At 49.3% G+C, this 13172-nt stretch overlaps 1 protein-coding gene across 1 annotated transcript; it reads left to right on the top strand.

The window, feature by feature from the left end:
* Positions 1 to 11610: 11610 nt before the first annotated feature.
* On the top strand, positions 11611 to 12159 carry TMEM275 (transmembrane protein 275). The gene has a single exon (XM_065408961.1). It carries the CDS (start codon positions 11611 to 11613, stop codon positions 12157 to 12159), a length of 549 nt encoding a protein of 182 aa, XP_065265033.1.
* The last annotated feature ends 1013 nt before the right edge of the window (positions 12160 to 13172 follow it).

The raw sequence follows: 13172 nt of genomic DNA, 5'->3' as shown, positions 1-13172 counted from the left end.
TACAGGGCCTAGCACAATGGGGTCCCATTATTCATGTGTGAATAATAATCCTGAGTTTAGACAGTGTCTAAACATAATTGGCCCTCAAAGTAAATACTCTCCCACTATGCAGAATGGTGATGCATTTGCAAATGACAAACACGTCTCCTTTCCTATTTCTCGGAGGCATGCCAAGGTTTTCCTTCCTTGTTTCTCATCACTCACCAGCCTGTGATTATTTCCCTGCTCTGATCTCACTTTAATACATCCAATATCACAAAGCCTGCTGGAGCCAATTAGATCACCACCTCTGAACCCCCCCCCCCAAATACAACAACTTCACTACACGTCCTCTAATCGGGCCTTCACTCCTGTTTGGGCAAATCAGCCTGCAGGAGGGAGATTGGAGGGAAATGTCACACCGAGAGAACAGATTTCATTGGGGATCTGTGGCAGGAATGTCTTTCCCCTCCTCAAATTATTGACGTAGCTTTTAAGAGATCGGGCATTGGCAAAGCGGACTGCGTGTCTTACAAGGGATTCCTTGCTCCTGGGGCGTCCACAGCCCCCCTTCTGGATCTTACGCCTTGCAATTAGGCACTTTCCCTAGGCAATGAAGAATCAAAGTTCTCCATCACCCTCCCCTGGAGAAAAGCTCCAGGCTGCCCCTAGCGGCAAAGCTCCAGAAGGCGGCTTTACAAATAAAAGGGGTTGCTGCTGCTTTCAGCACCACAGCCGTGGACAGCGCCTCTCCGGCATCTCAGCGGAGGCAGAGGCGTCTTGGGGGGGAGGGGGTTTGCAGCCCGAGGTACCAGGCGCAGGGGGAGATGCTGTAGGCAGAGCGTTATCCGCAGCCAGATCCAGAGGGTCTGCGCCCCCTCCCCGGCTGCAGCATGGCTCGGCAGAGCCCTGGTCCTGCCTCTGGAAGAGCCTGGCGCTGATGCAGAGAGGACCCAGTGGGGCAGGCGAACCATAGGAAGAACTGTGGCATCCTTAGAGGGAAGCAGGAGCGAGAAGGGACGGTGGGCAGCACACTCCTGCTCCCCCTCGCCCAGGGCACGATGCTGAAGGACGGGCGGCAGCGGCAGCAAAGAAATCTGGGCAGGGCGCTAAGAGTGGCTTAGCCCAGGCAAAGTTTTCCAGGCGTGGGGGGGCCGCAGCTAGGAAGGAGAGAGCCCCACGCGTGGGAAGGATCTGCCGTGGTGTGCTGCTGGTGGATCGCTGGTCCCCGGGGCTTCCCCGCAGCTGATTCTGCTCCTGCCAGGCACTTCTGTTCAGTTGTTTAAACCAGAGGACAGGGGGGAGCCTGCTGCCTCTTGCCAGCCCTGAGTTCCCACTCAAGCCCAGGTAAGTGGTTCTCTTTGGCTTCCAAGGCAATGGAGAATTGCTGGAGAGTTTCACAGCACTTTGTGTGTGTTTGTGTGTGTGTGTGTGAGGGGGGGACTCCTGCTTTGTTAACACTCAGCTTGGAAGATTTTGACTGTAAAGAACTTAATTGATTCCCCCCCCCCCCCGACCCTTTTAAACACGTTTCTTTCACACCACTGAAGAATCCCACCTTCAGAAATGGGTCTGTGGATTGCTTCAGTCTATCTAGACAGGCTGGACGTCAGTGATTGAATGAGTGATATTTTTCCCCACTCCAGCTGAGTTTGCTTAGATTTTTTGTGAACGTTTTTGGATCTATCCAAAAATGATACCCTGAAAACGTTGGATAGATTCGTCCCTGCTTTAGCTCCATTAACTTCACTGGAGTTATGTTTAAGATGGATTTGGTTCCTTGCTTTGACATTTGTTTTGTTTTTTGTTGGTTTTTAAGCAATCCCCTGGAGAATGTATTTGACCATTCCTAGGTTGGAAGATTCCTCGCCTGTATATTCTGCTTTGCAGTTAGTTATTCTTTGCATTTATACATTTACCACTTAATCAATATGTATTGGAGAATAAACCCAGAAATGTATTAGACAACTGTCACCTCAACACACACGCAACGACAACCACAACAATGACAATAAAAAGCAGAGAGGTCTGCCTAGATCCCTTAATACTTCCCTTCCCACAATAAAGTCTTACATTTCAGAAGAGTGGTCAGTTCAAAATGAATAACCTTACCTGGTGCCAGGGCAGTGCAGAAACAGCAAAGTGAAGGGAGAGCCTACAAAAGCTGTAGGGTGTCTACAAATAGGTCGCTTATTAAGGTCTGGCACATTGGTGATTTCTATTGCTCTCGATGGGCTTTGGACCAGACTCTCTGTGCATGTAGGTACTGCCTATGATATAAGGGAGAAAACAAAATAAGGATGCTCCCGTACTGTGTATTGATTATAATAAGGTTGATTTATTTTCCTACTGTGCCAGGCTGCCTGGGTTACTCTCTAGAGGGGTGGCATATTTATAAGGTTAAGTGGTGACTTGATCACAGTTGATAAGTACCTATGCAGGGAACAAATATTTGCTCATGAGTTCTTCAATCTAGCAGAGAAAGGTCTATGCTGATCCAATGGCTGGAAGTTGAAGCTAGACAAATTCAGACTGGAAATAAGGTATACATTTTTGACAGTGAGGGTAATTAACCATTGGAATGATTTACCAAGAGTCGTGATGGATTCTCTATTGCAGACAGTTTTTAAAAAAGTGGATGTTTTTCCAACAGATCTGCTCTGGGAATTATTTTGGGGCAGTTCTGTGGCCTGTGTTATACAGGGGTCAGACCAGATGATCAGAATGGTCCCTTCTGGCCTTGAAATCTTGAATCAGGTCATTCCTTTTTCTAATGCCAGGCAACGCTTTCTGAAGCCCACTCACTTATTTCCCAATCATTTTTGATTTTGTGCCATCATTTTAATAGAGCTTGAGCAGGGGAGGTGGCAGAGCAAAGTAAACAGTGTATATGCACAAGATCAACTGTACAAAGCCCCCTGCTGTTTGTCACAGTTCAGGGCAACTGCACCTGAATTTCCTCCTCTATGGCCCAGCAAGGGCACCCACTTTTATGCTTCTGGCTCCTAGCTTTCACCTTGCTTGGGTGGAGACGTGCATCTCTCCCCCTCCTGGGGATTTTCTAGGCCACACAGTTCCCTGCCTGCACTGTGAGTTCCCCAGCAAATCAGACTGCTTCAGCCAGTTTGCTTTGCTTTTCTCCTTGGAGGCTATAACCAGTTTAATCTCCCACAGTTAGAAGCTACCACACAGCTTTTCTAAGCAAGCACATTTATTCTTAAGGCAAAAGCATGACTGAGAAAACATATTAAAATAATGAATAATAATAAACCCTACACACATGCTAACAAGTTTACCAGAGATCACCCCAACTCCAACAAGGGTTCTGGTAGGAGTCAGTCCTTCACATTCCACCCTGGGTTTTTTTTCTGTGGTTATAAGTTCAGAACTAGATGCCCATGAATCTGTGTCACTTGTTTATACTGTTTGAGTCTTTGATCCTGGGACCTGGGGAACAGGTAACTTGCAGACAGTGGGTTTCTTCTCAGGCCAGAGCTTCAAAGGGCTAGGCCTGGAGGTGGGAATTTGCATTTGCCTCCTCCCAAGTACAGTAGAAACCCATTTATCGGACCCTCCATTATCCATATTAAATGAACAACTGGCTCACACAGATCCAAAAGTGAGTGATCTCTACTGTGGCTGTGAGATTGCACTGCAGCCTTGCACGTTCCCATTCTCCAGGTTATCTGAATTTTTGATGATCCGATTTGGCCCTGGTCCCAAGGAGACCAGATAAATGGGGTTCTGCTGTATTTCTTAGGAAACCCACTAAACCAGGGGTGGGCAAACTTTTTGGCCCAAGGGCCACATCTGGGTATGGAAATCCTGTGGTGGGCCATGAATGCTCACAAAATTGGGGGTTGGTGTGTGGTAGGGGTGAGGGCTCTGGCTGGGGGTGCAGGCTGTGGGGTGGGGCTGGGAATGAGGGGTTGGGGGTGCAGGAGGGTGCTCCAGACTGGGACAGAGGGGTTTGGAGGGCGGGGGGGATCAGGGCTGAGGCAGGCAGTTGGGGTGCAGGAGGGGGTCAGGGGTGCAGGCTTCGGGTAGCGCTTACCTCAAGCAGCTCCTGGAAGCAGCAGCATGTCCCCCCTCTGGCTCCTATGCGGAGGCGTGGCCAGGTTTCTCTGCATGCTGCCCTGTCCAAAGGCGCCACCCCACAGCTCCTATTGGCCACAACTCCCGGCCAATGGGAGCTGTGGGGGCAGCACTTGGGGCAGGGGCAGTGTGCGGAGCCCCCTGGCTGCCCCTACGCGTAGGAGTCGGAGGGGGGACATGCTGGCTGCATCTGGGAGCTACATGCTTCCTGGCTGGAGCTCGAGGGCCAGATTAAAACGTCTGGAAGGCCGGATGCAGCCCCCGGGCTGTAGTTTGCCCACCCCCACACTAAACTAAAAGTTTATCTGTGGCTTGCCCATTGTCTAAAAGAGTCCTCTGAAGCTATTACACTTCCCAGGGTTTACATTAGTCATGTCTCCACTCTAGAGATGCTACATACGATCCCACAATAATACCTTTGCATTTTGAATACAATAAACTCCTAAGACACACAAACTGAATTCAATCAGGTTTGTCCAGGAGATTGCAGGAACTTGCCGTATTTGTCACATTGTGCCGCCGAACTCCACTTACAGATTCACCGACAGCACCTCCCTCCCTATGTGTCACCTTGCAGTTCTGTGCTGGTATCATCTTGCCAGGAGACTTCATTCTCATTGCTATGGGCTAGATTCCCCAGCTAGTGTAAACTGGCCATAGGTCCATTGATGTAAATGGAGCTACCCTGAGGACCTGGCACTTCATGTGCAGCCTGGAGTTAGAAACCTACAAATTCAACCAGGCAACAGAGGGGGAAAGTTCTGCCTCGTATTTAGTCAGGACTCCTGGGTTCATTATTCAGGGTCTGCCACTCACCTGCTGTGTGACTTTGGTCGCCCGTTCTGGAAGTAACGGAGCCCGCGGTGGTCCTGGTGCATTGCGGGATATATGTCTAAAACAAGAGAGCTCCTCCTATGGTGATTACTTATGGGGAGCTGCGGAGGCTCCTCCACCAGCCCCAGTTTGCCTGCTGGGGCTGGTGCCTGTTGATGGCAGCACATGTGCTTGCTGGGCACATGACTTTATTTGCAAACTCCACCTCTGTTGTCCATGGTGCACAGGACTAGATGAGCATGTGCACGCCCTGTGCACTGCTGTTTGCCTGAGAGCTGCGAGCATACCCTTGGGCGATGACCGGGCTGATGCAGCTGTCACTGAAGGCAATGGAATGCTCCCATTCCTTTCAGCGGGAGCTGGCTCAGGTCCAAGGGCAGGTTGTCCTCCTCCTCCTGCAACGTGTGCAACGCCCCTCCGTGGCCCTTTGCTTCCCTTGCCTGTCAGCTCAAGGAAGAGCAGGACTTGAGCCAGCTGTACAATGGGCCTCATCTCTGTCCCCCTCGGGGACACTGTGAGGGGCCTTCTGGATCTGCAGCTCCCTGAGCAGCTTGGTGGTCCCCTTCCTCTGACTGGACCAAACCATGCTGGGGACAGGCTGCTCTGGGGCCGGGCTGGCTTATGCTGCCACCTGATGCTTTCTCCTCCCCACCCTGCCCTTGTAGCTGTGCAAACCTGCCTGAGGATTTGGGCCCAGGCCCTCCAAGGTATCTAGGCTCCTAATGTCCACCGATTTCTGTGAAAGTTCGGATCCTAAATCCTCCCGAGGATCCGGGCCTGGGGTCTGATGCTGCACAGCAGGAACGGGAAATTGTAACTGATGATTGGCCTGCCATGCTGAGAAAATGAGACACATCAGCCTGTCTTTCCCAACCAGCCCGAGGTTCTGCTGTGTACTACAACTGCCCTCCTGGAGCCATCCCGCAGCAGGGATGGTCTAGCCAATGTAACGAGGGGTGGCCATTAACGTGAGACATTGAGATCCTGGGTAAAAGCTGAGAGCCCAGGGGGGAAACTGTATTTCAGAGGCAGGGCCTCAGGCTCTTGGAAGCACAGCAAGTGTGGCTGTTCATCCGTCCCAAATTATTCTACAGAGGATGAATTAACATTCCCAGAGACTGCTAAGCATGTCTTCAGGGTGACAGAACACTGTGCAGTGTGAGCCAGGAATCGTTGGGAAGGAGTAAACCTAACACAGCGCCGCTGTTCCGTGATTCAGTCTTTCAGGGGACAGTTGCTCCTTGCAAAGGCCTTTGTGCTGGCGATGTAATGGCCAGGACAAAGGTGGCTGGCACAGTAATGTCCGCTGGGCGGGGGTCAAAGGCAGGTGTCAAGCCGTGTCAGGAGATGGGTACCAAGGTCAAGCCAGGCCGGGGCTGAAGGCAGGAGTCAGGAGCAAGATGGAGCGAATGGTGAGTCTTGTAGAGTAGCAAGCTGGAGTCTGTGTTACTTAGACAGTTCCAGGGGCTGACTTCCTGGTCTAAAGAGTTTGTGTGGACTACTCATGTGGCTGCAGGATTCTATCGCTTGGTCCTCTTTGGGCGGTACTTCCTGCATTGCCATCCCTCCAGTAACTGCTGGATGCTGTTCTGCCTGGCTCTCCCTGGCAACGTGGAGGCATCAGCTGCCCAGGACCCCCCAACCCTGGTTTCTTGACCTGTGGATCTTTACAGGTGCAGCCTTCTTGTGTCCCTATTGGGGAGAGTGCCAATAAAGTAGCCAAACAGGGGCATCTGTAGCCTCCCTGCCCCCAAGGGCGTGATTGAAAATCCAGTGACTTCAATGGGATTTGGATCAGGCCCAAAGGGGGGGGAGGGAACTCTGTGCCATCTCTAAATAACCTGGCACTCTAGGGGCCACTGCTGGGGTGATCCAGTGTCTGTGATTCCCTGTCTATGGTACACAGAAAGGGTTGGCTAGTCCAGTAGAGTCTGGAATAGGGTTGGGTGAATAATGGATATTTTTTTGGTTCATTGGCAATTCTGAAAAAAAAATCATGTTTCGAGTCAAACCAAACCCCAAATATTTCCAAACTTTTGGCAAATAGAAAAATCAAAGCAGATTTCATTTCAGGTGGGATTAAGTGCCTAGGTTGACTTTGACTTTGAGTATTTTTAACATTTTTAATTAACAAAAATTAAAGGAAATTTCCAAATGAAAAGTCATTTTGAATAGAAAAGTCAAAATGTTTTGTTTAAAAAAAATGTCGGTTTTTTTTTCCAGATTTCTTTTGTGGGGCTTTTAAAAATTATTTTTGGTTTTTTTCCTGACCCAAACAATTTGGTGACATTGACACACATTTGTTGAAATGTTTTGGTATTGCCGAATCTGCCTTTTTCTCTGAAAAAAAGTTTTAGATGGAAAACTTCACCCAGCTCTAGTCTGGACTAGTCTGCTGCCTGGACGGGTGGCAAATTCTGTTTGTATGTGGACTGAAGCCACCAATTTACTTCACATAGCACCTGATGTTCAGTCGATAGCAATCTGGGATGAATCTGAGCTAGTAATCCAGAGGTGAAAACATCCATACCCCACCCCCTGTCCATTTAATTTCCCTCACCCATCCGATCCTGGAAAGCTCCTCAGAATTGGAAAGAGACAGGCTTTGATTTCAAGTCTTGTTAGTTGTCTAAATAAAACAGCTTGAAAGTATATGAAATGCCAGCTACTCCCAGGCAATGCAGAATGCCCCAGTAGAAACATCAGTCGACCCACTTAAATGGATTGCAGAGAAAATAGGACCAGCCATTGAATCCCATTTCGAGATGGAACTCCCACTGACATTCTTGTAAGTTTCACATGTTGCGGCTACTGAACGGGGCCAGTTGTTCTTTCTCCACCAAGTGTTTCTGTGTCTGGGGCATCTTTGCAGGCCACTGGGGTAGATAATCATTGGCAAAAAGACCTCTGCACCGAACATGGAATCAGTCCTGCAAGGTGCCTCACCGCCAGCTGATGTCCCGCTGAGAGACGGGGACTCTCGCTGCAGGAGCAATGATTGGGGGGGGGGGGAGCAACAAAGCAAGCGATGAATTTTCATTTCTAGTATAGGACACAAAAGAGGAGCTTGTCTCTGCTAGAGGCTCTGGAATACTTTGCAGCCTGGAAACCATATTAAAAACATTCAGCTGGCTTTGCAGATGTGTAGTAATGCAGCAAATGTTTGGGTGACACAGTAGTCAGATTTGTGGGTGTTTTTGTTTCTTCACTAATTTTTTGGCCGGACACTGATATATTATGATGGAGACTCTTGGGTCTTGCAATGGAAGCCTGCTCCGTGCTATGTCCGTTATTGTGTTCCCCAGTCACAGATCTAGTCCAGAAGGTGCTTCTCCAGGAATTAATTCAGGCCAGGTTTCTCGTCCCAAAGGGATCCCCGAAGAGCATGTAAATTCCAAGGTGTCACCGGGTGTTCCACTTCACTAAGCAGCTAAAATTCTCTCCCCCCCTCTCCTCCAGAGCGGCTCTGTCCGAGATCAGATTTACGACCATGAAGATGATTTGGAATGAGAGAAGGGAGAAGAACTTCAGAAGTGAAGGAGGTGAGATGGAGAGACCATGATACTGTTGAGTTTGCAGTCAGCCGCTGAAAGGAAGTGCTGCCCCACAGTGGCGGACTCAGCTTCCTGGGTTCATCAGTAATCTCTCTGGAATCCAGGGAGATCACTGATGAACCCAGGAAGCTGAACAGCACATACTGCCTCCTCAGACGCTCCGGAACCTGCATGGGCATAATAAAGCAAAAACTTCCCCCACCAAACCCGCAACCAGGTGTCCAGCAGAGCCTCCCCTGGCCTAGTATACCCAGGTGCACCTGGCTAAGGGGCCAGAGATAGGCACCTCCTTCAGCTCAGGATCCTCAGCCGCAGGCCCTCTATTGGAGTCACGCACCTGAGCCAGGTCAGCTGCTTAGGTAGCTCATGCCCTAGTCACTAAGTGTCTTTCTCTTCTCCTGCTCATGCTCAATACCTCACTGACACCCCGCTACATTTCCCCGTGCCCCCAGTTGTCTTTTGTGCATGTGCTGTGCTACCCCGACTCACCCCGCCCCCCACCTATTGGTGGCCTGCATCTGGCCCTCTTGCTGTGGGGGGCAGGCAAGTAACAGATCTTAGCTGTGCTCAGAGCATGCCTACAGGATCGTGCCCCACTGGTGAGACAGACGTTTCCCCGCCTCATTTGAGAATCCCAGGGCCTCTGGAGCATCAGCATGAGAGAGGGCACTGAGCAGCTCGTTAGCTGTGGGGTGGTGTCAGGGCATAGCTGGCTCTGAAAATGCTGTGCAGTGGAAACGTAGATGCCCTGTGGGGGAGATGGCGGCTGAGCGGCAGTGTTGAAAATGTCAGTGGTACCCAAATGGTGGACTTAGGCACCTCAAAGCCTTTAAGGATCTGGGCCTACCTTCTCAAAGGTAGCCACTGGTTTTGGGTGTCTTTATTCTTAGGTGCTTAACTTGACCCTTTGGGTCAGATTTTCAAATTTCTGAGCACCTGCAGCAACCATCCAACTGGAGTTCTAGGTGCTCAGCACCTCAGTAAATCAGGCTCTAGGTGACTCAAGCTGGGCATCTCCAAACCGCAAATGTCGGCTTAAATTCACTGACTTCGATGAGTTTTGAATCAGAACGCTTATTTTGTGAGCTGTTCCCATGATCACAGCAGAGCTACTCTTGGAGTTAAGTGCTACTCAGTGTGAGTGGGGTTGGCTGCAGGATTTGGCTTTTGATTGCTGCTTGCCCTTCATTGGTGGGCTGTGCCTTTCATGCCAATTTATTAGTGGTCCAATTTGGAGATGATGAGACAGGAAGACAGAGCCAGTCTAGAATAATCTAGAGTGTTTGAGCAGCCTGGGCTGCTCCATCATATATCTAGTGTATGTCTGCCATGTATATGGAGGGGATAGCCATGTAGTAAGTTGGAAAGGCACGTGATAAACCATGTGACTGATAAATAATCTTATGAGATGCCGGTGCGATTGTTGATGTCACATCATAATTTGATATGACATGGCATACTATGTACTACTACTACTGATGTGTCATGAAATAATGTAAAAATATTAACTGTAATACCGAATTTTGGGGGGGGAGGGGGGGGAAAGACATGAAAATGAAATTTAAAAATTGTTCCAAAAGGACAAGTGGCAGGTTTTATTATAAACTTGTGTAGCAGTTGAGCTTAAAGAACCCGTGCTCAGTACTGTACAAATAGAAACAAAACGAGCATTCCCTTTCCCGAAAAGCTCATGGTATCAAGTCAAAGACAAAAGACAACAGGTGGATACAACCACCAGGGGAACAGAAGGTCACATTGAGAAGGCATTGAGAAGATCCAGGTTAGGATGATGAGCAGAGGTCATAGCAAACCTGCTGCCCAGCCATTGTCAAGCTTTTTGTAAGCATCCCAGCAGGCGACAGTTTCAAGGAGGGATTTGAAGAAGAACAATGAGGTGTCTGTAGAGTAAGAAATGCAAGCTCTGTGGCCCTGGTAAAGGGGCCTGTAAATGAGTTAGCCGCCCCCAGGCACCCTCTTGTGGGCGGGGCGTCTCTGCCCTGTCCTGCTCTTTCTCCTCCCTCTTCCAGGCTCTTTTAACCAGACACCACATGCTTTCTCATCCAATAGGCACCCCTGTTGGGTCTGGGTTTATTAATGTAAGAATGGCCATACTGGGTCACACCCATGGTCCATCTAGCCCAGTGTCCTGTCTTCCAACAGTGGCTGGTGCCAGGTGCTTCAGAGGGAATGACTAGAACAGGACAATTATTGAGTGGTCCATCCCCTGTTGTCTACTCCCAGCTTCTGGCAGTTAGAGGCTTAGGACACCCAGAGCATGGTGTTGCATCCCTGACCATCTTGGCTAATAGCCTTGATGGACCTGTCCTCCAAGAGCTGATCTAGTTCTTTTTTGAACTCAGACTTTTGGCCTTCACAGCATCCCCTGGCAATGAGTTCCACAGGTTGACTGTGTGTTGTGTGAGGAAGTACTTCCTTATGTTTGTTTTAAACCTGCTGCCTATTAATTTCATTGGGTGACCCCTGGTTCTTGTGTTATGGGAAGGGGTAAATAACACTTCTCTATTCACTTTTTCCACACCAGTCATGATTTTATAGACCTCTGTCATATCCCCCCTTAGTCATTTTTATTCCAAGCTGAAAAGTCCCAGTCTTTTTAATTTCTCCTCATATGGAAGCTGTTCCATCCCCCCTATTCAGACAAATTAACTATAAAGCAAGACTCCAAGTCTCAAGAGTCTGTCCCGGGGCCTGGCTCTGACCTCAGAGCCTGAGTGAATGAGAGGGTTCCTCCACATGGTCCATTTAGCAGTTCTTAGGAGGTAACCCGCTCTGGGGTTTGGCTGGCAGTTGCCCTGCTCAGAGCTGACTTCCCCTTCAAGAAAAGCTTCAGCCCTCTTATAAGGAACCCCAGCTGTGTGCGGTTCCCTCCCCACGCCCGGTGTCTCTGGTTGGCTCATTTAGCAAGCTTGCTCCAGGCTTCAAGTCTCCCACAGGCAGCTCCCTCTCATGCCCTTTGCTCTCTCCCAAGGCCCCTGGGTAATCCCTCCACATAATGAGCAAGCAGTTACACTCTTTCTTCCTTTCCTCCTCCTACAGGAAATTCAAGGCAGCACAAGCCCAGCGATCATCTCGCCAATGCCATGTGTGCTCAGTAAGGTGCGAGGTCCCCTGGGAGACTCATATCAACATGTTCAGTGAAAAGAGCAGCACCTCTTTGTCCAAGAAACCTAGCCAGAAAAAGACCAGGCCCCAGGGGCTCCCATCCCCTGCTCTCTGCTGCGCCTGCGGACTTTGCATCATGCTCGCCGGGATCAACATCACCCTGGTGGGAGCGTTCGCTTTTGGGACCTTCCTCCCCGTGAACAACCCCCCCATCATCATCGGACCCATCCTGCTGGTGGTTGCTTTCACATTCTTCGGGGCCTGCTGCATCTGTAGCCGGAGACCACCCGCCCATGGGGCGAGGAAATCCAAGCCAGGTTCCAACATCGGGCTCATCAAACCCGGTAACACGGCCTTCGAGATAGAAACCAGCGAGCACACGGTGCAGGACACCACCGCCGTGCAGCTGAGCCCAACCAACTCGCCTGTGTCCTCCAGAAAGTCCACACCCGTCCATGAGAACTCCAAGACCTGCAAACTCTTCACAATGGATGGTAACGGGCCGGCGGCAAAATACACAGCAGGAGGGGAATCAATTCAGCTGAACTTGCCTAGAGACCTTATGACATCCTAAGTCAAGTCAGAGTGGTTATTAGCAGCCAGGTGGGCACTGCAGTTGGGCGTGCCATGATCAGATGGATACAGCCGTTAGGAAGAAGCAAGCCTACAAAATCCTTTTGTGTGGCCAACCGATACGTTGACATCTTAAAAACCAGTTAAGAAAGGAAAGGGATGACATGGTAATTGGAAACAGTGGTGGGAAATTCCAGCTTTTTTCTGGAATGGGCGCATTTATTTAATGTGATTAGAAATAACGCTGTAATGAGGAATCGATATGGCCTAGCTACTGGGAAATTAGAGATCTTCTTTTGGAATGAATTCATTTCTTTAGTGCAATTTAAAAAAAAAAGTAACGTCGTGATTAGAATTCAGTGCCACAGAGTGCTGGCAAATTACAGGTCTCTCTTTTTGGAAGGGATGCAGTTTTTAATGTAATAAAAATGACCAATGCAGTAATTAGATATTGATACCACCCAGTTGCTGGGAAATTACAGATCTTTGAGACTCGGCTTTGGGGGGGTTGAGGAAGAATAAATTTATTTTAACGCAATTAAAAATGCAACACAAAAATGTAACTTCCACTTTTTCTCCTGTCTCAACCTTTCCTTTCTTTTTTGACTTCCACTCTAACTCTAGCAGCCAGCAGATTTCAAGTGCAGCAGATAGCATCAGCCGTTTTTCCTCCTGCATAATTCAGATTTGTGTCTCAGTCCTCCTGTCTAACACGCCACATCGCTTGGAAGGTCAGCTGTGCCTGAGTAGGTAGGGGCTGCAGGTGATTGGTTAAGCCAGGCCTTGCAATAGGTGGAGAGTATCAGAAGAGGCAGCTCATAGACCTAATGAAAAAGGAAATGGAGTCATGTGGAAAGAGGTTCCACTGAGCAATAGAAATGGAGCGAGATAAGATGATGCACCTGAATCCCCTTTGGGGGGGAACTCTGGGCCTGGCTTGGACATGGCTACTTAGAGTCAGCGTTTATTTGGGAATGAAAATAACCGTAATGTTGTTATTGTTACAGCTGGTGG

This window comes from Emys orbicularis, chromosome 8 (assembly GCF_028017835.1).
Source record: "Emys orbicularis isolate rEmyOrb1 chromosome 8, rEmyOrb1.hap1, whole genome shotgun sequence".
NCBI classification, from domain to species: domain Eukaryota; kingdom Metazoa; phylum Chordata; order Testudines; family Emydidae; genus Emys; species Emys orbicularis.
The sequence above is the reverse complement of the archived record's forward strand: the minus strand, read 5'-3'. Positions and strand labels throughout refer to the sequence as shown.

Bases quoted from the DNA above. Each gene is read 5' to 3' on its own strand.
- TMEM275 (XM_065408961.1), top strand. From the start codon at position 11,611: ATGTTCAGTGAAAAGAGCAGCACCTCTTTGTCCAAGAAACCTAGCCAG.